Here is a 27,023-nt window from a genome sequence, read left to right as displayed (position 1 = left end):
CGAACTTTAACTTTTAAGTCAGTTTGTGAGACGATATGTCAATGACTGGTGCCGCGCTTGTCACTGGCCCTGAGTGCACAGCAGTGGTTACAGTATAACGCAGCAGCAGTATTCAATGAGTCGCAAATACACATAAAACACAAACATGCCCTCAACACGATATGCTAAAAAGTGCTGTATTTAAGCATATATCTCTTATCCAGCCAAATGGATTATCCGGTTTGGAGGCCCACTGGTCCTGACATGACCGGATAATAGAGGTCCTACTGTTATTGTCTTCAATGGGGAGTGAAATGTTCTCCAATAAAACGGGATGTCACAGAAGCTCTGATGCTAATGACCATTAGGCGTCATTAGCAAGCTCTGCAAAAGGGGTACTATACACATAAATAGTTTTAGAAAGTCTTAAAAGGATCTTCCACCTGATTGCATTGATTATTAAGGCCAATCATGAGGCATGAACAGATGGATGTGTACTACTGCAACCGGCACTTCAACTCCAGCTCAAGTTATATCAGTTTGGATGTTAGTCTAATTGGCTGACTTTATTTCATGAAAACATCACAAGGACTTATGGGATAAGAGAGCCTTTACAGCTTCAATAGGTTCCAACCCTCTCTGAACTCTACTTGACTCAAACTAGAGGTGTCACATAACACTCCTAGTTCCCTTCCCAAACTTACCAATCCCTTTCCCCCCTACCCCCCCCCCCCCCAGCAATCCTCTGGAACACATGTTATTGTTGCAACGTATATCACACATTTGCACACTTGTCTTATCTTACACTCTCTCTGCACCATCTCTTCAATGAAGTCAAACTTCACAAGCAGACTCACTAATAATTTCCAATTCAGCTCCTAAGTTCACACATACTCAAGGTATTATTCTTGCTGCTACTCTGTGCAAAGGGTGATTTAAACATGGGATGCAGTGCCTCTATATAACTCCTTTTCCTAAACTCTCTCTTCTCTGACACTGTTGGCATGACAACCAGCACATGACACAGGAACTCTTCACCTTCCACATGTCTCCATCCTCACTCTCAAATTTGACTGTAGCAGGGGGTTGAACCGCACACCTCCATTTTCTCAATTCCTCTTCCATACATATGATATCAAGAGATGACAAATCCTATGACCTCCTACCAACACTCATCATGAGTGTTACCACGGCAAACCTTGCATCAGTCATCTTTCCGTCCACCATCTGTACCCAATCAAACTATTCACTGTGAGTCGGTAGCAGTGTGAGTTGTGGTGGCAGCCACACCGAGGTGCTTGTTGGTGAGGAAGTCACATGATTGCATGCTGGCCACTGATTGGTGGACATGGAGAGGCAAGATTTCATCAGGAAGCCTGCAGTGGAAAGTACACAGAAGAGAACAACAAGCAAAGTGAAAAAGATATCCAATTCTGCTTTTAGTGCAAATATTAGATGGAAGTACTTATGTACATGTGTATAAACACAGCATTCAGTGTCTTTATACATAATGATGCAGCATGCTGTAACGTGGGGTACCCATCACACTATGGGTTATGGCACTGTGTAGCGCCATCTTGTGTCCTTCAGATGTACAGTTGCACATTGCTATTATGGCAGCCATATTTTAGCAATCAGCAATAACAATCCAAATGCCAACTTGGTACCGGTGTGACATGTTTAACATGATCTATATGTGCAAAAATTATGACTTTTTTTTTCAAATAATTTTTTAAGGTATTTGGGGAAAAAGTTACATCAGCTCATTTGATTTGTGCAAGAAGTGGTAGGTAATTTCTGATCCTTTCATACAATATCATTGATTTTAATGTCAAAAAGAACTTGGTAAAGTTACAAAGTTTTTAGGAAATGAAAGGGAATGCATACATTTAACTGCAGCATTAATGTGTCAAATGAAAGGAACTGACACTTAGAATTCTATTTTTGATAATTAACAGAATTTGACTTCCTATTTACAATGGGAGACCCGAGATCCATAATTACAAAGGGATCCATAGAGTTTTTTGTACAGCAGTGCTACAAATCTTCTTGCATTAAGTAGTATAAATCAATAGTATACAACAACACTACTATGAAAAACACAGAGTTCTTTCAGAGAGTGATGTACTGTAGAGGGTTTTGTATGAAGGATGAAACTGAAACTATCCATAAGAAGTATTCTAGCTGACATTCAACTCCACAGGTTTTCAGGCTCAAGCCTTTTAGCAACTTTAAGTGAAGGCTTCATGCAAATTAAATCTCAAGTGAGCTGCAATTAGTGTCATGCAAAATGCAATTTGCCATCGCGCCTTTACACATAAAAAGGCATACTGCATACATCAATGGATGTTATCTACAAACGGTCCAACCCAACAAATAAAACCAACATATTTCCTTGTCACAAGCAATACAGAGCAAATAGATGGTCTTCATCTTGATTAATTAATAATCCAAGCTATGTGATGACAGATAATTATCCAGACACTGAATGTGAATGTGTTCTTCTTTAACGTCTCCACATGTGCCAAAAATTCAGAACATGAACTGATTGAAACTTGCCGTGTTTACACACTTAACTCAAACACACTTAGCTCAAAAGTAGAGTTAAGTGTGAAACAAGACCATTGTAGAGTCAGTGCATATAAAACAAGGAAAAGTCCCCACCGGAAATAGCATTTTGTAGCAAAATGTACAATATAGGTCAAAAATCAAGGTCAAAGGTCAAAGAAGTCAAAGGTCAAAATTTTGTGTAGCAGTTTTGAAGCCCTCACCTAGTGCCATCACATAAAGCAAACGGAATCGAAATTGGGTTAGAAATGGCGAAGGAGAAGCATTTTGTAGCAAAATGTACAATACAGGTCAAAAATCAAGGTCAAAGGTCAAAGAAGTCAAAGGTCAAAATTCTGTGTGTAGTTTTGAAGCCCTCACCTAGTGCCATCACATAAAGCAAACAGAATCGAAATCGGGTTAGAAATGGCGAAGGAGTAGCATTTTGTAGCAAAATGTACAATATAGATCAAAGGTCAAGGTCAAAGGTCACAACTGAAATTCTGTGAAGAACTTTCCAAGCTCCCATGTAGTGCTATCATATAAAGCAAACAGAATCAAAATTGGCTCATAAATGACAGAGAAGTAGCAAATTGAACATTTTGATCACACACGGACGCACACACACACATACACACGGACACACACATGTACGGAGCCCGTTTCATAGTCCCCTGCTCGAACTCGTTCGGCGGGGACAAAAACCTAAGCAAAACCAAACAGTACATCTTCATAAATGTTTGAATTATTCCACTGCTGTCATCCCTACATCAGGACACAATGCTAACATGTAAATTCATGACTACTGAGGGACTCCCCCCACCCCCCAAAAAAAAAGAAAAAAAAAAAGAGAGAAAAATATGATTAATAAAAGAATAGATAATAAATATATCTAAATAAATGAATAAACAAAACTAAAATACATAAACTGGGGACATATTGAATGTGCTAAGACTGGAAAAATATGCATTCAATGAACAGCAGACCTGAATACAATGTCATTGAAGAATATTATAGTGTTAGTATTTGTAAGGGATTATGGACAGAACACCACGGACAGATGTCGAAAGAGGGTGTGTATGTCAGTATACGTACTCAGTTATTGCAAGTGACTGACAAATTGCCCATCACAGACGTAAACAATGATTATTCAGTGTTTATAGTGACACAAGAAATATCAGTTTGAATGAATATGCAGTACTTGCTGCTAGAAGGGATCAGACCCATCACTGGCTATTGGGCGCGAGCTCTGTAGTCTAGCGGATATAACATCTGTCTAGCAATCAGAAGGCTGTGGGTTTGAAACCTAAACGAGTATGTAAGCCCATTACTTTCTAATCATGCTGACTACTCAAGACATGGAATAATCAGTGTTTATTTATGTCGATAAAAGTTAAAGTCATCATTTGTTTGTTTGGTTTTGTTCTTTCTCTCTTCTGTTTTGTATGGTAACTATTTTTGATTTCTTGTATTTTTTTTAAATTGTTGAAGTGCTTTGAGTACAGAAAAGGTGCTATATAAGTATTGGTTATCATTATAATTATCAAAGAGCAATTTATCAACCAGTAGCTATGACAGAGTTAATAAGACCATTTATATATTTTTTAGATCTGTTTAAAGATAGACTGAAATCATGTGGATTGATTTTTTACAGGAAATTCTAGACCAGCCAAAAGATTGTGTGAACAGACAGATCAAATTTACTTTTAAAGCTGTCTGCACTATGCCAAATCACAATTTTACATTTCACACATTGCTGGTGGTTGTGCAAGAATATGTGCCTTGTGACTAAATTCAGACAGCGAAAGAAAAACTAGAGTCTATCCTCATGCGATCCACTGTTGGGGCCTTTATTGCAAACAGTTTCAGCAAGACGAGCTTTTCACACTAGTTTAATGGCAATGTTTACTTTCTATATGCACAATAGTGAACACCTTGCACTCTGGCTGCAGAAGTGGCACGTGCCTCATCACAATAGCCAACACATCTTCATTCTACGTCCACAGATAACTTGGTTTTAAGTAAACTATTTTGTTTAAGTAAACTAGCCGCGGAAACAACCCTAACAGAGCAACACAAGATTTGGAAGCAGCAGCAGCTCACAAACATCAGCTTATGCAAGACTGCTGACTAGATTATTCAACTGCAGATCACTAGATTACATGCAAGTCAGTATTTGGCAGCAATAGCTAACTCAGTTTTGAAGTGTGTGTTTCAATGTTGACATACGTCTTAATGACTGACAGTAGAAAAAGATTCAAACTGACAAACAAAACAGATTTGTGAGTGAGATAGAAACTTCATGTTGTAGAGCAGCCTCCAAATACTTTGTTAAGGTTTGAAGCACATGCATGAGATGACATTTATTTTTTTTTTCCCCCCAATCTGTAGTGAGTTAAATCATACACTGGGGTTTAAATCTTGAGTATGCTGTAAAACCAGAAACATTCCAGGCATGAAACTTCCGTGAATTGCAGCCGACAGCTTTTTTCATAGTATGAAACTTTTGCAAATTGCTGACTATGAAAAAAAATCACGAGTATACTGTATGTACTCCCTAGTACAGGGATATGTTAAACTCTCGCATACATTTTACATTTGTAATTCTTGACTCCTCATGAATGTTTCGTGCATGCGAAAATTTCTAGTTTTATAGCTTATCAATTGGGAGAAAAATGCATACCTGCAATCCTCACGACCCCCATAGCTTTTGGCCAAGGCACCTCTGACGACATCACTGAGAAACTGTCTGGTCGCCTGGGAGGAAAATAATGTGAGTCAAGACAATGACATCCTAGGAAATATCAAACTCATATCATGAACTTTGGTACGTGAAACAAGCATGTTCTGTAAATATTGGGTCCTTGTAAACAAGAAATGGAAGAAAAAAGCCAATACAGGATTCAGGTTTCAAGTTTTTTCTCACGCTGGCTTCAGGCTACCTCAATAGTGGGTGACCTTTAGTGACCTTTATGAGGCATCATGGGAGTGATGACAAGAGTGCACAATCACCTTAAATCTGTAGAAGTGATTTGAAACCTGGATTGACTTTTCCAGTTGGATGTTGTAGACATGTGAAAAACATTATCCAAATGCGGCTAGATTTAACAAGTTTCACAAAGTGTGGCTCATTATTCTTCTCATCACAATAGAAGAATTCTGTACAAAGTTCAGTTGGAAATGCCCCATTCAGTGTCAAGAGTCTTTCAGCAAAGGTAATTATCACTTTCAGTGAAATGCAGCCTCCATTACAATGTATTCTTGCTATACTCTTGCCAATGCCATGCTGTTCAACTCCACTCCTTGGGATGTTTGGTTTCAAAGGAGCTGGCAATCAAAAACCTAATAAAGACTTGTATTGTATGGACTGAAAGGAACTGCTTATTGTGATGTATACGTAGCTCTTTTAACTCGCTGAGGACGGGCTGATTTTGTTACAACATGCATTTCCCATGGACACCTGCCTGAGTATACTCAGGACTTGTCCTCAACGGGTTAATATCATCTCAAACAATTCCTTTGGAGAGTTGGAGATGCATTGAATGACCAGCTTCAGTCTTTGAAGACAGGCAGAGAGCCGCTAGAAATGATGCCAACCCAAATGAAGGAGTTTCATCATGCACTTGATTCTATGATTGTTGTAACAAGGAGATATCAAGTTAAGTGATAAGAGAATGAGAGATGCTGAAGAGTGTCCACTTACTACAAATATCATCTCTTGTATGACAGGTGAAAATGTGTCTTCACAAACTTGGACAGGCTTCAAGTGTACACCAATCTGCAGAGAAGAGAGAGAGAGTGTTGCAGTTCATATACAAAGTTATCATGAAACAAGTTACTAAACTTCTGCAATCTGATGGAGAGCCATGCGTCCATTTTCACTCGCTGCACGTTCAATATCAAGTCGTCAGAGTGATCACTTGCGATACTACACTACGATCATGCTATCAAGCACTTATAACAAAAGAGTTTGGTCACTAAGCATGTGTTCGCACACATAGCAATCAATGGTTAGTCATGCATCCAGTAGTCATACATAGCAACAGTTTGTGCACTTAGTAAGAGATGGCTGGCCATTCATCCAGTAAATTTATTTTGCATCCAGTATCCCAATGTACAGTTTCATCTATGGCAAGCCCAAAGGAATTTCATGCAGTCAATTTACCAAATGTTGGTAATTAGCCGACATATGATTAAAACAATGGATTCTGGGGGGGGGGGGGGGAACTGTCCACTCTTCTATAAAACAGATAATGCATATGTGCATCAGCAGGAATAATTAGCATGCAGCCAGAACCATGGAATCCAGTCCATAAATAATTTCATAGTTACCTTATGCACACAATTCCTACTGATGCACTCAGACCTGTGCACCATTTGTATGCAGATTAATTCCCCAAAGCTAAACATTTACAAGGAATATCAACCAAGCTATTGTTGGCTTGCAGGATGTTTAACACAGACACAATGGCCCGAATTCACGAAGATGGTACAATCTTTGTCCGTGGTTTAAACCACGGACAAACGCCATAGTTTTGTATGGGGCGGCAAGTGTCGCATGGCCCATTTCCTCACGATCAATTCGTCAACGAAATGACTGATTTGGTAACGAAATATGCCATGCGACACTTGGCGCCCCATAAAAAACTGAGGTCTTTGTCCATGGTTCAAACCATGGACAAAGATTGTACCACCTTCATGAATTGGGGCCCTAGGTTTCAGCCTGCACTTCTTCACAACACGTTTTCTCTAGGATGTATCACACTCAACAGACTTCACTGAATCTTACAGCACCATGACAGTCAATATCTCACTGTCATGTTTTGCCAGATTGCAGAATTTAATGCTGAAAATCTATTCAGAATGATTGTACTATACAGTACATGGAAATCAATAACAATGCCAGACAATGCTCTTCAAAATGAAATGAGGAAATATCAATTTACAAATAATGAAAACTTCTTTTTTTTCATAACTTCATTTCCATACAATATCAGAGACACTGATAGCATGCCATACCATAAAGCTAGGATACTTAAAAAAGAAAAGCATTAATTAAATGATTTTAAAGCTACCTACATAGACATAAGAAAATTATGCAAACTACAATGGTACTTTTTTCCTAATGTACCCTGGTATGCGATCAAGAGGAACTGGACTCAAAGCAATTTTCTTCCATCACTACACACAATACAATCAGGGATGTAGTACGTCTTCCCATATTATGCCATGAGACAAAAGAAATACTCAAACTATAAATTTCAACTTGTAAGATGATTTCATGGTTTTACAAACGGCTGCATTGATGAGACAAAGAAACAAGAAAACACACAGCATACTACAGTGTACAAACCTTTTGTGCAGCATCCTGGACATATCTGGCGCCCTCGCTTGGTGGCATGAAGCATTTCAGCTGGAGCTTTTCCTCTCCCTCTGTCTTGATCTTCAGTCGTTTGGCAGGGTCCCCGTAGCTGATGACATCAATTTCTATGTCACTGTCTGAGTCTCGACTTGAGCCAAGTTCACACTGACTCTCATACACATGCTGACTCAAATCTTCTGCAGTGCAGAAAGTGGTCTGCTTCAAAATACCTGGATTAATGGATGTCAGAAACATTAGTTTGTTTTAGCCTTGTGCACTTTTCTGATTTTTAATCATTTGTTACAGCCAAAAATGTATTGAAAACTTGAATATAGCTTGAGCATCAGCACTGTAAACTCACTCTCAATATTGTCACAAACAATTCATAAAAGAGGGGAAATTCACTACTAGCAAAATAGAGTACTTCGCCTGTAAGTTCTGCAAGATATCACACAAGACTTTGTCCCAAAGACATACAATGAATCTGGGAGGGAATTCCTCTATTTGACTGACGGTGGATTTAATATCCATTTTTCATTGTCTATGACTATTCAATCAGCCCATGTGCAAAAGGTTATTTCTTCTTCAGCCATTGACAATTAATCGACTTTGCTATGCGGCATGTCTAGATGTTTAGCGTCAGTCTAATTCCCCATGTTTAATTTTCTGGCTTACTGAAGCACACTCAAAGACTGGTAACCAGCTGACTGATTGATGGTGCTAATGCATTTTAATAGCATGTGGCCAATGAGTATTCCCTCTGCTTGCTTGCCTCAGTCAAGGACAGATCTAAAACCAATAGAGCACAAACCTGATGGACTCAGCCATTCCCTGAGACAACCTGTTGCTTGGTCTGATCCTCCAGATCCTGGACTCCTACAGCCTTTTTGTCCACACAGAGAACAGGACACAGTCCCTTCCTTCTCTTTAACTCCTGTAAAACAGTGATGAGTGAAAACAGTGAAGATGACCAAGCTTCAAATTGATGTAGTATCTCATCAATTCATGGATGCTCTCTTGGTGATGACCTCTAATCTGACATCAATGTATTGTACAAGTTTAATCTATTCATTTCTAGTAAAGCTGCTGAAAACTGCTTATCATGTAGCAAAGCCAGTGGAATAAACAGGAGTAAAAAGGGGTCTGAGACTTCTGTCCTTGCAGATTTTTTGATGAAGGCAAAATTACGAAGATTCTGCTTTCTGTTTCACAAACAATCCCTCCACGTGATACAAAAATGATGACAAGACTCACCAGGTTCCTGTGGAGTGAAGCCATGCCTCCGACACCAGATCATTATCTTCTTCTTGCTCCACATGGGAACGTCACTCAGGCGTGCCACTTTGGCTTTCAGCCGTGATACTTTGCCATGCATGAAGACTGCCCTCTGCCACTCCATTGCTCGCCGCTTCGGAAGTGGCCATGAATGGTAGTGATCCAGGGATGTCGCACAGAAAGGAAGCTCATTTTGTACTGCAAGGACAAATTGTGTACTCATTAGCAACAGACATCCATATTGTGGGTATGATTTAATGAAGACTATACCTCCAGCACCCTTCAGGGTAGAGGCATAAAAAATGGTTGAAAAATTTCTGCAAAACACAAGCTTGAATTCCAGCGTTGTGGGCAAACAGTAACTCAAACACAACAACCTACACAGAGGAAATCATATATGACTTGTCTTTAACAAATGTTTCATATGATTATGACATGTGTTTTGAAACAGGCTCAACAAACAAGGGTGGGGCAATAGTATCAAAAATGCCCCAAAAAGCAGTCCGTATCATTTTGTTTACTATTTGTTTGGTCACAGTGAGGGGGGGGGGGGGAGGTGTTTTTTTGTTGTTGTTACGAGCCATGATAATTGTCTGATGATTGATAAAAGATATGAATGTAGAACAAGGAAGGCTTGAAAGTACAGCCTCTGACATGTCAGGTAAGATGAATTAACATGAAGGTAAATGTCATCTTTACTGTTTAAGTGAATACCAAGACTATTTTACTATGTGTAAATGGAGGAATTTTTACATGCCAAATAAAAATATGTATCCTGTAAATAAGAAAAAATACCCCAGCAAATTACACAATTTTAACACTCATTTAGTATCACGCTGAGCATGTCAAAATCTAATAATAAGCACATGATTAAAAGTCATATGTCCAAAACTACATGTAATTCCCTCAATATCACTATGAAGCAAATTAATATGGTTGCCTGGCAACACTTTCTTGAAGTATCCAGGGTGACCAGGGCTTCAGCCTGCCATAGCTACAAGTCAAAAATTTGTGAATATCATTATAAATGCAGGGCATCATTAAAAGTGTGCAAAATTCTAGATATCATGCCATGAATTGATGTAATGATAGAGGAAGAAACGGCTAAATGGATCCACAAACTCGCAACATATCAGCTGGGGCCCATTTCATAAAACTTGTCATCAGTGACAACTGCCACATTTCTATGACAAATTTGCTCTCAGCCAATCAGATGCAAGGATTTCAGTAGCTTGTCACATCTACATGTATGACAACTTGTCACTGATGACAAGTTTTATGAAACGGGCCCATAAAACCAAATCTACAATCCTGAGGGGTGTTTCAGAAAGCTATTTGTAAAGTTACAAACGTCTTAAGAACGACTAGTGATCAGTTCTTGAGCTGAATTGTGGAAATTCTGATAAGCATAGCACATCAGAACTGATCACCAGTCATTCTTACGTCATTCGTAACTTTATGAACAGCTTTATGAAACAGGATCCTGCAGCAGTACAGGCCATTGCTGCTCACGCTTTTAGGACCATGATGTGAACAAATTCACGCACAATCACATTATATTTTTTTCTATGCAAAGTACTGACATTTGAAGTTCTGGATCACCCAAGTATCAACAATACTATGTAAACTGTGATAGTCTAGCTTAAATGGATCACTTTCATAGGAAGTTTTCTTACCTCTTGTGGAGTCAATCAAAGGAGCCTGCTCAGCCACATATTTCATTAACTGCTCAATGGACGTGACGCCATAGAGATTGGTCTCCTCTTCAAAGTGCTCACCAAGGACCTTCATCCAGTCCTTGAGCTCCCGGCTCTCCCAACCATCCTGAGCTGGTCCTGCCTCAGCTCCTCGTCCTCCACCGGCCTCCAAGCCATCCTTCATCTCCTGGCTGGGAGACAGGATAGGTGCGGTTGCCAGGGCAGCAAGGATGGGCTCCGCGCCGGGTTCCTGCTTGATGCGAATCACCCGCACTCTGCGTTGGCTGAGCTGGGATGCATCCTGACACCCTGTGGATCCTCTGAGCTTGGCGTTAACAACTTTTATCACACATTTGTTAGACACCGCCGCTTTAGGTTTCGTGGACGACTCACTACCTGTGACATTCCCTTCCTCAGTTCTACTAGTCTTATTTCTCCTGTCAGCGATATTTGCTGTGACTACAGACTTGGGTATCACACAATGACCATTCACACTGCTTCCATTTTGAATCAAACCATCATCAACTACCATGGGTTCTGCCACAGGAATCTCCTCCTCCAATTCCTTCTTGATTTCTACATCACAATGGCTTGACACATCTTTCAAGGTTTTCAACCCCTTACGAGCAGAGGTACTATCATCCACCACTTGATGCACAGTGTCACTATCATCCATGGCCTCCTCATTGCTACATACTGCTCCTGTGCTGGCTTGCATAGATTCAACATTTTGCACATCCTCTTGGCATGATAACACTTTACTTGAGGTACATTCCTTCTTCTCAGTGCTCTCTTTTAGGAGCCCATTATCATTGCTAACTTGCTTGACATGATTCGGTTTATTCTCAGTGCCTGGTTCCTCATCTTTACCAACACTGGGTTTGGTCCTTTCTGTTACAGCCTCACCTAACAGGTCCAATTCTCCTGCATCTTTTACTTTGTCCTCTTTCACATTTTTTGCAGCACATGACTTCGTTTTCTCACAAGTCTTTTCCAAGTCATTCATGGGAGGCACAATTTTAGTCACTGTTTTCACAGCAGGCTGCTCCCTTCTGACTTGGATTGTCTTCATTGAATTTGTAGAAGGAGAAGGTGCTGTAGGTTGGAGAACGACAGTTCTTGATGAGGACAGTTTTGTGGCTTGTGGCAAGAGAACAGAGTTTCCACCTTTAAGTGGCAAGGAGACTTTTTGTTGTGCTGGAATGATGTTAGACCCAGTTATCTGATTGATGGCAATTTTCTGTGCAACAGGGACTGTCTGAGTGGCAACAACGCTGGGAAGTCCAGAGAGAGTCTGTACAGTGTTGCTCTTTGAGTTGGCTGAGGAGCGCTGAACGAGGACCACTCCCCCAGCCGGAGTCCTAGCCAGTTGTCCCTTCATCTCTGGTATCAGAGAAACGCTAGATGATGGCGAAGATGTGGCTTGCTGGGTGGGCGCTCCTAGTGCAGGGACAAGCTTGGCCAGCGTTTGCCCTGCTGACCGTTGGATTTGAATGACCCCTCCTCCCGAGGCCAGCCGTTGAGTGGCAGGCTTGGGCGTGATGATCGTGGATGCCCCCGACTTCTGAGTGAGGGCGATGCGAGTCATCTGCTGAGCAGACCCGCTGCTCTGAGAGGAGGAGCGAGTTGGGGTGGGGACAGGTTGAATTTGGACGATGCTTCCAGGGGGCAAGGGAGGAACAATAGAGCCCTGAGGAAGGATTAGTACATTGCTTGGTGACAGGAAGGATCCCGAACCTGTGAAAATGAAAGAGATATACTCTAATTATGTGAATATGAAGCTTGGCTCAGACACATACGTCAATACTACCTTGTTCAAGTATATGGAAGAGCAACAGTTTTAAAAGCTTTCAGAAAGACATTATTGTGTATGGTTTTGTGACCTGATCTTTGTTGAATGTTTTCCCAAATGCGATGTCATATATAGCTGAATTTATGTGAGAATCACTAAAACTTATGTTCAAATAAAGGCAAAACTCTATTAAAAGAAGAATTTCAACAAATAACCAGTGATTATTTCCTTTTCTCTCTCCCTCTCTCTTCTTTCTTTCTTTCTTCTCCTAACCTTAAGACTAAAAGCGTCATGAGCATCTTTTGATGGACTGTTGCGCTATAAAAGTATACACTATTATTATTATTATTATTATTATACACCTTGACTGGCCCCTGCAGTTTCACAGTGGTTCCTGAGATCAGGGTTAGTATGGCTTTATAACTCACATCACCAATTACCTCCAACAAAAGAAAGAAACAAGACATCCAATATTAGCTATCTATGGTGATTGCCATTGTCATTTCCCCATGGAAACCAGCTCAGTTTGCCAAGAGACGTTCTGTTTCTTGCTCATTACATGCAGAATTAACCACTTATATCTTTTTATTGCCTGAAAGTACATTGTCTACAACTTTTAGGACACAGGTAGAGCCTTGCCTTAATATGCAATTTTTGTTTTTTCATTTCAGAGCACAGTCTTGAAAAGGCTTCTATATACCTATGTTTGTCTTACTTCCACCAAGGCAGCAACACGAAGTTGAGAAAAAGCCAATCAGTGACCTTGAGACCTGGTCATCACCCCAGTGTTGCTGGGCAATGTGTCTCCTACTGATTTTGTATTTTATTTTATTATTATTATTTTTTTTTTTTTTTTGGGGGGGGGAGGGGGTCAGCAGCACATAAACAATGGCATCAAAAATATGGTATAAAATTGGAATGGTTTGAGAGAAACCACAATCCTCTTGTAACCCAATTCAAATGTGACAAAAATCACCAGACATCACAAGTGTATTTATGTTCTCTGTCTACAGCAGGGTGTATGTCATAGGAGGGGTAGTGTCCACTCCAAACAGACCTGAAAATGCATGGTTTTGGCAGTATACTTCAAACTTTATGATTTTCATTTTTGCATTCTTCCATTTCAGCAGTAAAAATGTAATGTGACACATCATGTCAGCTAGTGGACAAATATGCTAGACTACAGTTGACTAGCTTAAATCATTGTTGTTTTGTTTTTGTTTTTGCTCTGGAAATGGACTTGTCAATCATTCTAATATCCAGACAATAAATTGTTTATTTGGCTAGGCATAAAAAGATCACGAGTACTCCTACTGCTTGTTGTGACATAGCAACACAAGGATACATCTCCGGTGTGGATGATATAGAGAAAATGTCAAATAGTTCCATGCACTAAAACAAGTTATTACAAGGAATATTAGTAAGTTGTCTGTAGCAACAAAAGATTCTCCCAGACTACACAAACACTCTCACCTTGCTTGCTTGCGTTTGATGTCTTCCCTGCTCCTCGTCCACTCTTCCCACTCTGACCAGAGTTCTGTGAGAAGACCTGCTGGGGAATCAGGATCACTTTCCCCTGCAGGTTCTTGTCTGTTGACTTGGCTGTGACGTAGTATTGGGTGCCTGGTGGAGGATTTGGAATCACTGGCATGACATTTGCTTGCTGGCCAACCCTGGAGGCTGAGACACCGACGGCAGTCTGCTGTACCAGGGTGACTCCCGATGGACTCTTGCGCACCACTGGTGATGCCACTAATGGTTGCTTGCTCAGCTGGGATATACTGACAGTGCTTGGCATCGCTGGAGAAGATGCACCCACGATCGCCTGAGGATGACTTGATGCACTCGGCACAGGGATCTTCTGCAGTGAGATTGAAGGTGTGTTTGTGCCAGGAGGGGACGATGCTTGTGATGCCTTGATGATGGACTTTGAACCTGACATCACTTGATTCAGGGTTACCACCGTCTTCATTTCTGCCTTAGCGTGAGTTGGGGAGACGGCGTCTGAGGGGAGCTCCTGGACGATCTGTCCGTCCTGTATCCGGATAAGGTTTCCTCCCTGTGACGAGATTGCAATGTCACCAACATTGATGGCACCAGTCTGTGTCGGAGACACTGTTTGCCCATCTGAGAGAAGGGTTCCTAGACTGGAGCTGCCTGAATTGACCAGTAGGGAAGGCGAGAAGCTGACACTGTCCAACCCTGTTGGACTGACCTGTGTTGTGGGCGGGTCCAGAGAGGGAGTCTTACTGTTGATGGATGTAGAGATGGGCCCCAGTGGTGGCATGGTGCGCACAGGTTTCCCTTGGTTGAGCAAGGCAGGACCGGACTGAGCCTTCACTTTCAGGGACAGCTTGCCAAGGGACACTGCAGCTGATGGACCTAGATCTGGTCGTGTCAGACAAAGGAAAAACATGGACTTGACTATCTCTTGCAGCACATTACTTGAGATCTATACTTCAGCACAGCATCAACTTGTATATTCAACAGGATGAATACCTAATACTGCCATGTCTTTGTAATACTTCATACAAGCCAGTCACTGTACTCGCACTTCACTTCAAGAGAAGCCAACAATATGACAACAAATGCCTAGGTGTTTTATTACATCTATTCACAAGAATACCCCATGTGATAGCTTGCACATAATCAGAGACATCAAATATAGGATTTAGAGGGATGGTGTAGTATTGTTAGAGTTGATTGGGTTTAAACTTTATGTGAAAAACCAAGAAACCACTAATGAAACGATGCTGAGCATATCATGATAAAAGGAATTCAAAGTTTATTTGATAAAAATTGGTTTTGGTATCGCTGACACGTCCAAAAACAAAGCAATCCTATTAAATGGTGGGTCCTACCCTATATTAGTTCCTCTTGGAATTATATGCTCCTTCATATTTCATGCGAGGTTTCTCATAATTTCACCAAAAAATGTTAGAAACCTCAACTTAGGTCTCAACCAAACTATATGATCCCTTTCAACTACACAAATATGAACAGGCTACGTTTCAGAGAAAAATTAGCAAACTGTCACCCTTCATGGCATTAGTTTGTTTATCAAAATTACAATGATCCCTATAAATAGATTTTATTGGGAAATTTTCAAACTGGACAGGACTTACCTCCTGCCTCTTCCTTGAAACCATCAAGACATCCATCCAGGGTAATGGACATTGGAGTGGCTCCACTGCTGCCTGGTAACGACTTCAGCAGCGGACTGGACGCTGCTGAACCCTGGGAAGGAGTTCGCGACCTTTCAGGAGTGCTGTCTGGGGTTTTCCCAAATGACTCAAGTAGCTGAGGACTAGGGCTTGTGATGCTCTGTCTACGACTCTCATCATTCAGGGAAATGGTGTTACGGATGGGAGTTGGCACGCGAGATAGAGTTGGTCTCAGACCCTCCTTGTAGTTAACCTTCGTGACCGTTGGTGTCGAAGGTCGTGAAAGTGGATCACCCGTTTCACTGTAGAGGTAGCGATCTAGTTCTACATCCACAATCTGGTAACAGACAGAAATCAGTATTAATCACAAGTAGCAGACTAACTTGCATCTTAATTAAGAGTCAGCTCTTTCTCTCTCTCACTTGTCTCAACACATCACTTTGGTAATCTTTCAGTGGATCAAAAGATGAATGAACTAACTTACAAACATAAGTACGACTGAAAACTTGAAATACTCTGTCAATATATCAGATGTAGATATTGATTCATCCAGGTAATATGATAACAAAATGTAATTAAATCCATTCAACTGGACTTACCTGTGAAACTCATGGAGAAGACAATTTCAGGACTTGTTCTACTCACTTCTTCAGCTTTGACTGGTTGGCAAGCATTTATTGGTGATGGATGGATGGGCGATGTAACTGTCATCATTTAAGGATAAATGCTTGCCAGCCAGAGTTGAAGAAGTAACTTGGACGAGTCACAAAACTCTCAATGATTTTCACAGGTACATCCAGTTGGACAGATTTAATTCCAAGTTATTACCCCTCAGACGACTTACTGTTTCAGCTCCAAGAGTCTGTAATCCAGTGTAGGTTCTATCAAGCTGTAAATAAGAGAATAAAGGCAAGAATGTTAAAAGCTGTATCTGAACAATTATGTAATTCACTGACTAATAATTTCTGTGATATGCATGACCCTACATTAGAGCTGCTTGAAATGATCATACTCATTGAATCATTCAAAAATGATCCATAAAACACTTTTTCAAACTAACACAGTAACAGTTGCATTCGTTGTTTACTATCTACAATTCAAATCAGCATCATCAGTATGAAACATTTAAATCCACATCAGCAATGGTCTGCAGAAAAAAAAAAAAAACCAGACAAACAAACTGATGCTCAACAAAAGAAAAAAAAATTAAATTCATAATGCAAACTAAAGCAATCCTTTGCAATTATTATACCATACAAAGCCCTTCATTTACACTTCGGCAAAGTTCATTGCCATCACCTTTAATATTTTCTCCACAGAGGAAATATTTTCCATTTTATTTCAATCCATTGCACCATGTAACCCTATTACTGGCCTTACTGAATGAAATCTATGGCCAGGAAATGACACTTTAGATTTATTTCAGTAATCTTTAACTCTAACTTTTGACCCATTATTTGAGGGAAGTGATTATTTGTTGATAGATTCATTAAATTTAATCCTTTTGCAATATAGAGAAGCTTCTAAAGAACAGAGCAAATAATTAAAGGAGTTAGCACATTTCAGTGAGATCAATGATGAAAATGAGATGACGTCAACAGCTAGGCACAAATCAAAAGTTACCTTCAAGTGATGAATGATGTCAACCTTTTTATTGCGGATGTCCTTGAAGTGCAGCTGAATCCGGATGGGGAATTCCCCCCATCCTCTACGTGTCAGATGAAATGGTGGCTCTCTGCATACGGTTTTAAAGTAAGAAGTAATGAATGACAAAACTGTTTATCTTACCCAAATCATTTCTAGATGAAACAAAAATGCGGCTTGAGCATACTAAAACACATTTGCAGGAGTTGAACACAGATTCACAAGGTAGCTAGAAAAGTAGAAAATTACACAACTGCACCCTGTAAAAAGCAACCTTACAGTTAAAGTTATACAGTGACTGTCACACACAATAAAACAAAAACTTCTTTAAAAAAGAAATGATCCCAACTCACTTGACTTCCAGCAGGTCATTGGGTCTGTAGCTTGGGTGGAGGAAGAACCAGACCTTCTCCACAAAGTGGTCAATCCTAGGTTCATCAGGAGGTCCTCGGACATACACCATCCACTTATGGGTGGACGGGTCACTATCCTCCCTGTGCCCTGGGGGAATATATCTGATACACATGGATGATAACATCAGCATACCTTGAACTGACTAGACAGCAGACATAAAAGATGTCAACACTGGATTAACCTTCATAAGTACAGTATGTAACCGTAACCTTTGAAGACCTTATTGTCCTTACAACACATATCTTAATAAAGCATCGTAAGACATACTTGGTACAAGTCCCAAATAGCAAAAGCAATCACTCACATATAACATTTGTGGTACCTCTTGCTTTACTCGCATAAAAGCACAAGACTTCAAGCAATAATTGCATAACCTGCATGCATTGTTGACACAATGTTGTCTTATGTGGCAGGGGTTATAGAAAAGATATCCGTAACGGCAGTTTGACTCATCAACTCACAATTCCACAAGGATATGTTGAGAAATGTGATAACTTCACACAGTTTGAAGGTGTTGGATAATACTGCACTTATGATTTTATATGAAAGGCTTTATCTTAAAAATAAGACATTCAAAATTTTTACAGGTCCAACGACTTGTTTGAATCTTCTTCAGAGGTGATACACGGTTGTATCTACATATATTCCATTCCAGCAATAGCAAACAATGGCACACACTATTGTCTTCTGATAAGGGTCATGCCTCAAATATTTTGTTGGCTTGGTTTGTTTTCAAATTTGACTCACTTCGAGACATTTCCAACGATGATTCGTTTCTTGACATGAAATCGTGATCCTTCTGATGCTTCCATGAGTGCGGTCTGATGCTTGATGTGGTCTAGAGGAGGGCCAACCCCAAATGTATCCTAGCATGGGGAGAAAAAAGGACAATTTTAGAATCTGCAACATCAAATAATTCTTTGAAAGAAATGACACCATGATAACTTCATCTGCTAGGTCAATCACAGATTTACTGTTTCTGGCTATGAGATATATCAACATAGTGTAACTTACAAGAAACTGAGATACAGCTTTCATCAATAGTACAACTAACTGCATATCTCCAAGCAAAAGAAAATAAAATTGTAGAGCAGTCTACACATCAAACAAGACAGATGAACTATGAATTATCATATGTATATTATTCCTCATGAGCAAATGGAAAACTACAAAAGACAAGAGACCCGCGGGTCTAGCGCTCACCTGAGTATCGCAAGTGCACCTTTCACGCAGTCACTAATCTAAATTAGTCACAGCTCTACTAAAATTTGACCAGGCATTCTCAAGTAGAAGATGAAAATGTACAATAAGGGACCAAATTTTTGAAGATTCCTTAATTTGGGGGTATGGGGCCCCCTGGGGCCCTCTGGGTGGGGCATGCTGCCCATTTTGATAAATTTAGATCCTGACCCCCTAAGGATGCTACCTGCCAGTTTGACGAAAATCCATCATGATGTTTTCAGGAAGATGAAAATGTATAATTCAGGTCCCCATTTGGACCTTCCCAACCCCCCCCCCCCCCCCCCAGAGGGGCACCCCTGGATCTGCTATGAACAAACTTGGAACTACAGTCATTAATGTATTCACTCACAGTATTATCTTAGCTCTATAACTTCTGATTCTAGAGAAGATTTTTAAAGATTCCTTCCTTTTGGGGGGCTTGGGCCCTCCAGGGGCCCCCTGGGTGGGGCATGGTGCCCATTTTTACAAATTGAGATCCTAACCCCCTAGGGATGCTACCTGCCAAGTTTGGTGAAAATGGGTCATGGGGTTCTCAAGAAGAAGATGAAAATGTACAATTTAGGCCCCATTAGGACCCCTCCCCACCCCCCTCCCCTGGGTCCCAAGGGGGGCACCCCTGATTCTGCCATGAACAAACTTGAAACTACAGTCATCAATGTACTAACTCACAGTATTAACTTAGCTCTATCACTTCTGGTTCTAGAGAAGAAGATTTTTACAGATTCCTTAATTTTGGGGGGTTTGGGCCCCCCTGGGGGCCCCCTGGGTGGGGCATGGTGCCCATTTTAACAAATTGAGTTCCTAATGCACTTGTCAATTGAAGTCCCGGCCCATGGGTACCCGGGGATGGCCGGGACTTGCAACCAAGTTGGGCGGGGATTTCAGCATTTTTTTCGCCCGGGTGGGTCGGGAATAGACCGGGCTTTGTAGGGGGAAATTCACCTAATTTGCCCCGGTGAGCCGGGGATGTACCAGGGTGTTGTCGGGGGAAATTCAATTATTTTGCCCCGGTGGGTCGGGAATGGACCGGGGTTTGTCGGGGGAGATTCACTTATTTTGCCCCGGTGGGTGGGGAATAAACCGGGGTTTGTCGGGGGAAATTCGCTCCAACCAAATGGCAGGCATGTGGGGCGGGAATTTTGGCCGGGATTGAGCCAGATTTTGCTTGAGAGTTGATTATGACTTGTACCATTTCCAGTACTGTAATGTGACCATAAATTATTTTGCTTGACTAGCAATTCCCCGCTATTGAGGACTCCGTAACGTTGCCCAAAAGTTGCGTAAACGCATGAATCACTTAAAGAGCCTAGCGCGAAACATGCGCGATTTGCGCATTTCATGAATTTTTCTGACGTGGAACCTTCGATCGTATTGTCCCCGGATGTGCGCCGGATCGGCGCTTTACGCGATTCCACGCGGGCGGGCTCGGTCACACTGCCCAAAAGTTGCGTAATCGCATAAATCACGTACCGATAACTAAGAAATTTGGTTTTGTGTGCTTGTCCGTCGAGAATTTTACCATTTTCGCTGATTAAATCACCGATGAATTGCGCAAGAACTACGGAAAGATCACGCAAAAATATAGCGCCGCAATCATACGTGAGTTGTTAGTGATACATTAGTGATTCCTCGATCAGTATTTCGTGAGTATTTACCGTGTTCTGTTAGAGATACATAGGCCTACGCCAATATTTTTTTTTCAGTGATTTTCAGTGATACGTAGGTGTTTCAAGCGCGAAACATGCGTCATTATTTATAGTGTGCTTTTTTGTCAGTGGAGAGTCGTTGGTGAACACGATAGCGGCAAAATTTTTGCGAACAATCGCTGATATTCCATGCATATTTCGCGCATTGTTCGCGTAAGAACCACGCAAACTACGCAAAAATTACGTAAAACAGCGCAATACTGCGTAAAATTTTTACGCGAAGCCGAGTTTTGAGCTCCTCAAAACATGGAATTGCGTAAAGTGCCGATCCGGCGCACATCGGCTGACAACTACGAAGGTTCACAAACTCATGAAATGTGCAAATTGCGCATCGTATCGCGTAAAATAAGGCTCGAATTTCTTACGTGATTCATGCGTTTACGTGACTTTTGGGCAGTGTGACAGGTCCTCAAAAGCCAGGTTTTTGAGCAGCTCAAAACTCGGCTTCGCGTAAAAGTTTACACACTTCTAGGCAGTATTGCGCTGTTTTAGTTTTTACGTAATTTTTGCGTAGTTTGCGTTGTTCTTACGCGAACAACGCGCGAAATATGCGTGGAATATCAGTGATCGTTTGCGAAAATGTTGCCGCTATCACGTCTATGTGCGATTCATACGCAGTTAATTGTGATAAAGCGCAGATTATGCGTGATTTTCCGTGGACCTCTGTCGTCAGGCGTCGCGCACAATCACGAATTCGCCCTATTTGGGGCCTTTGCGTGCCTATGCGCTGATTAGTGATTTTTGAGTGATATTTCCGTAGTTCTTGCACAATTCATCGGTGATTTTCATCGCGTAAATCAGCGAAAATTCTCAACGGACAAGCACGCGCAAAACCAAATTTCTTGCGTGATTCACGCAAACTTACGCGACTTTTGGGCAGTGTGACCGGGCCTTGAGGGTCGGGACTTGGCCGGGGATTTCTATACAGATATGCCCGACTTGTCGGGGACTTGGCCGGGGATTTCTGCACAAATATTGCCCGGACTGTCGGGGAATTGGCCGGGGATTTCAACTTCAATTTTGCCCGGCCTGCCGGGGACTTAGCAGGGGATTTCCGTGAAAATTTTGCCCGACCTGTCGGAGACTTGGCCGGGACTTGGCCGGGTAGTGTAAATCCCAAAATTGCAAGTGGGATGCAAGTCCCGGCCATCCCCGGGTACCCATGGGCCGGGACTACAATTGACAAGTGCATAAACCCCTAGGGATGCTACCTGCCAAGTTTGATGAAAATCGATCTTGGGATTTTCAAGAAGAAGATGAAAATGTAAAAAGTTTACGCACGACGGACGACGCACGACGCACGCCGGACGAAGGGCGATCGCAATAGCTCACTTGAGCCTTTGGCTCAGGTGAGCTAAAAAAAATGGTGGGCATGGAGCTACCAGGAAGACAAGACGTTCTCACCGTCTGATTCTTTCCCTGGCTTACCTGTCCAAGATTGCGGGGTCCCTTCGGTCCTGGGGAGAACCCATTCCCATCCAGGTCTGAAAAAGCATCGCTCCGTCCAAGCAGCTCTGCTATAGGAGTTGACCTACCACTCTCCTCCAGCGATGCCCCGCCCACCTGGCTTGGAGGACGAGACAGGTTGGTCTCCTCATCTTGCTGCGGAGGAGGGGAGGAAGAAGCCTTGGAGGGATGACCCAAGGCTCGCTGAATGGCAGGATGACTTAGGTCAAGTTTTTGTCTGCTCTTCTGTACCAGGAAGATAACAAGGAACCATAGTGCATCACTTTTAAGCTGCTTTTTTTCTCCCCCCCCCCTTTTTTTTGGGGGGGGGGGGGCAGGGGGGCATGAAAATGTCATTTGCATGATTTTTCACCAAGAGAGCTTATTTTCTCGTCTTATAATTTGATAGGTTAGATGTGTGTCAACCTTTACAAATGCAGAATTTCAATTACCATGACTAAATTCCACATTTTCATTTAATAATGCAAACTGCTTCAGTTCACATATCTCTTTGAGGCTGGTACTTAGATGCATCATTATTTCACTAATTCAATGGTATGGCATGATGAACCTAGAAGAAACCATTTGCTATAACCTGAACTATTTGATCAGAAATTAACATGGTCTGAGCCAACTTGCCATCGGTTGATGAACAGATGCAGTTACATTACACATTTACTAGAATATATTTCATAACTTCTCATTATTGGATTACACTACCTCCTTTTTTTTAGTTTCATGAGCAGAACAAGATTCTTACCTCTCCTGATGTCGAAGAGAGGCCAGCTTTCCCATAATACCTCGCAACAATGCATGCCCGCAGCCTGTCCAGCTGCACACGTGCCTTTTGCAATCTCTGTGTGAAGAATAGTTATAAAAGGGTTAAAAAATGGGATACAATATCCAACATTTGCTATGGCAACTATCACAGTATAGAGGATACAATAAACACTGTATGTCTTGTGTGAGCTTACAATGAAAGAGAACACCTGTATTTTGGTATAATCTAGTTGATCATAGGAATCAGTAATTGAGTACAGACTAGTCTCAAGACCTGAAAGAACACTTGCTTGAAGTCCTAACTTTAACTTGACTATTAAAGGAAGCGAAGTTTGCAAACAAAGAACATACAAGGAAAAGTAGAAATTACGCGGTGCGTAATATATGTCCCCGCCGGAAGTAGCATTTAGTAGCAAAATGTACAATATAGGTAAAAAGATCAAGGTCAAAGGTCAAAGAAGTCAAAGGTCAAAATTCTATGTAGAAGTTTTGAAGCCCTCACCTAGTGCCATCACATAAAGCAAACGGAATCGAAATCGGGTTAGAAATGGCGAAGGAGTAGCATTTTGTAGCCAATGTACAACATAGGTCAAAAATCAAGGTCAAAGGTCAAAGAAGTCAAAGGTCAAAATTCTGTGTAGAAGTTTTGAAACCCTCACCTAGTGCCATCACATAAAGCAAACGGAATCGAAATCGGGTTAGAAACGGTGAAGGAGTAGCATTTGGTAGCAAAATGTACAATATAGGTCAAAAATCAAGGTCAGAGGTCAAAGAAGTCAAAGGTCAAAATTCTGTGTAGAAGTTTTGAAGCCCTCACCTAGTGCCATCACTTAAAGCAAACGGAATTGAAATCGGGTTACAAATGGCGAAGGAGTAGCATTTTGTAGCAAAATGTACAATATAGGTAAAAAATCAAGGTCAAAGGTCAAAGAAGTCAAAGGTCAAAATTCTGTGTAGAAGTTCTGAAGCCCTCACCTAGTGCCATCACATAAAGCAAACAGAATCAAAATCGGGTTAGAAATGGCGAAGGAGTAGCATTTTGTAGGCAATGTACAATATAGGTCAAAAATCAAGGTCAAAGGTCAAAGAAGTCAAAGGTCAAAATTCTGTGTAGAAGTTTTGAAGCCCTCACCTAGTGCCATCATATAAAGCAAACGGAATCAAAATCGGGTTACAAATGGCGAAGGAGTAGCATTTTGAAGCAAAATGTACAATATAGGTCAAAGGTCAAGGTCAAAGGTCACAACTGAAATTCTGTATAGAAGTTTCAAAGCTCCCATGTAGTGCTATCATATAAAGCAAACAGAATCAAAATCGGGTTAGAAATGGCAAAGGAGTAGCATTTTGAACATTTTGATCACACACAGACGCACAGACGGACAGACAGACGGACGGACAGACGGACAGACGGACACACAGACACACACACGTACGGAGCCCGTTTCATAGTCCCCTGCTCGAACTCGTTCGGCGGGGACAATAACTTGAATAATTTCCATAGATCCTCCTTGCAGCAACCCAAGTGTAGCTGTTTGTTTCCTTGTATCAAACAGGAGCATATCCTGTTTAATTATTCCATTTCATTTTGGTGAACAAGCACGGATATCTACTGTGATAATCAACACAAGGACAAATACTCACACTCAGAATGACACTTCCACGCATTTCCCTGTAAGTTGACATTAATGAGTATCAAACTCATCTGCGTTAATCTTTCAAATATAATATATGTTTGTTTTTTTGATTTGTTTTTTACATCAAACACAAAAGCAAGATAATGGTGATAACAGCAGTAGATGGAGCAGTCACAGTAATGGTAGCAGTAGTTTTATGTATGAAATCATGTAGTGATTTCCTCTCTTCAGTCCCAGATGATCTAGAATATTTCTTGCTTACTGTATTTGCCATACTGTATTTCTCTACATGGGCTGACAATACAATGACGTTATTCATATCAACAATAGTGAGCTGATTCTCAACCACCTATGAGTGGTGATCAATCTTCTCACTGGAATAAAAACTTGCCAAGTAATGTGCAAGATGACACAACTTACTTCATCGACAAGTTCAATCTCCTTTTCCTTGTTCTGCAAAGCAATGTTAAACTGCTTCTTGATAACCACTTGAATTCTCCTGATGGTCTGCTCTTTGGCTGTGAAAACAAAGAAATATCAATGTTTTTCTATACTGTCAGATATCACATGGGGTATGAGCAACAGAAAATCCTGAAAATATCTTAAATATGAATAGTCATTTATTATCACTATTCTTATTTCTTTTCTATTTTTTGATGATACCACTTCAAATTTCTTTCATCCGCCATCTGCCATCCTGTATACATTAAGCTTTACAAAGCATACTTTTCCACTCAATAATTATATCAATTTTTGGTCAGTTTTGCATCTAATACATATTCAAAATCCTGCATCACTTCAGTGATCCCTCGCATTTATCCTCAACTTGCTTTATCCTTCAGGCTTATGTAAGATTTGCCAGTAAGTGTGTGTGCATGGGTGTTACACACAAGCATTGAGAATCAAGGGTTTCGGGGGGGGGGGGGGGGGGGGGGGACACTGTACTAGGGCTTTCTATAGCTCAGTTGGTAGAGCACCAGGCTAGCGATCTGGAGGTCTGGGGTTCGAATCCAGATGGAATCCCGTTTTCTTTGCCCAATTTTCCACTTTTTAAGAAAGAATTAGGATTTCTTTTCTGTCTTTAGTTTTCTTTGGGGACATTCCTCTAAGTTTTAATGTTTTTTTGTTCTTGCGCAGATGTTCCTGGTGCTTAAATTACATTTGGAATCACTACAATCTTACCTTCTTCTTCTTGCACTCTCTGCCTTTTAGCAGCTGTTGGTGTGGTGACCACCTCATAGTCAGGATCCTGGTCAGGATGCGACGGCGTCATCTCCAACCGTCTCTTGGTTGCCATGGCTACTAACGCTGAAAAGATGGAGAGCAATGAGACAAAAGGAATATCACAAGAAAATGTGTGATTCAGTGAATGAAGGTACAAACCTACGACATTACATGTAAAATACACTGAAGAGTAGAGGAAGTCTTCACCGTTTAGCTGGATCCTTTAAATTCTACACTATACAGTCATGGTTTGGTCTGTTTCTGGTTATAATGTATACATCAGAACCCCCCCCCCCCAAAAAAAAAAAAAAAACAACAACAACAACAACAACAAACAAACAAACAAAAACAAAACAAAACAAAACAAAACAAAAACAAAACAAAACAAAAACATACAAACAAAACAGAAGGAAGAAAATCCCATACAAATCTTTGATATCTCAAACGGCTTGTGATCGCCCTGTAGTCATGAGATTAACTGTTAACTTTACTATTTCTGTTTAAAGTTGTCACTCTATATCTAGGGGTAGAACTATAAATTAGACATTTCCAAGGAGGGTGAGGCACCTCATCCAGCATATCCATCGGGGCAGTGGTTAAGCATTCCCCCACAGCGGTGTCTATACTATGACTCATAGATGCTTGCATCCATCTTGGGGTAGAACCATCAAAGTATTTTATGTTTAAAATGTTATAGGCCCTAGCACTCCTTAGAACGGATGTTTTTGGGGGTTTTCTTTCTGTCTAGTCTGAATGTGGACTTTGACTCACTCAGGTAGCATTGCCTTGCCAGAGCCAAGACATCTTAGTAATAGTTGTAGAATATCTTAGTAGTACTAGTAGTAGGGCCTAGGCCTACTTGTATTTCATCAAATGATCACTGAGAATGGCAATGCTATAACCTAGGAATAGGATCCTATTTAAATGCCAACTTCTTCAACATCCAGGCTTAGGCCCTAGGCCTAGGCCCTACTCATGTTGCTACATAATGCTACACTGCCTGTGTATTGCTACCGTCAGGCCACATCAGCTCTCGCTTTTAATAGACCTAGCTAGTCACGATCTGCAGTGCCTAGATGAATCTATGAATCGCATCTTTCGCAGTTGTACGCGATGC

At 41.1% G+C, this 27,023-nt stretch overlaps 1 protein-coding gene across 1 annotated transcript; it reads right to left on the bottom strand.

The window, feature by feature from the left end:
- Window positions 1-770: 770 nt before the first annotated feature.
- LOC140228952 (YEATS domain-containing protein 2-like) lies at window positions 771-25,979 on the bottom strand. The gene is made up of 17 exons (XM_072309214.1): window positions 25,865-25,979; window positions 25,103-25,200; window positions 23,029-23,124; window positions 22,251-22,514; window positions 18,622-18,740; window positions 17,814-17,975; window positions 17,440-17,551; window positions 16,661-16,705; window positions 15,778-16,153; window positions 14,126-15,040; window positions 10,840-12,597; window positions 9,143-9,361; window positions 8,700-8,822; window positions 7,880-8,118; window positions 6,230-6,304; window positions 5,210-5,283; window positions 771-1,355 (listed from the first exon to the last, which is right to left on the bottom strand). The coding sequence occupies exons 1-17, from the start codon at window positions 25,977-25,979 to the stop codon at window positions 1,226-1,228; spliced, it is 4,920 nt and encodes a 1,639-aa protein (XP_072165315.1). The 3' UTR covers window positions 771-1,225.
- Window positions 25,980-27,023: the final 1,044 nt, after the last annotated feature.

The sequence above is a fragment of the Diadema setosum genome, chromosome 5, assembly GCF_964275005.1.
Source record: "Diadema setosum chromosome 5, eeDiaSeto1, whole genome shotgun sequence".
NCBI classification, from domain to species: Eukaryota; Metazoa; Echinodermata; class Echinoidea; order Diadematoida; family Diadematidae; genus Diadema; species Diadema setosum.
The sequence above is the reverse complement of the archived record's forward strand: the minus strand, read 5'-3'. Positions and strand labels throughout refer to the sequence as shown.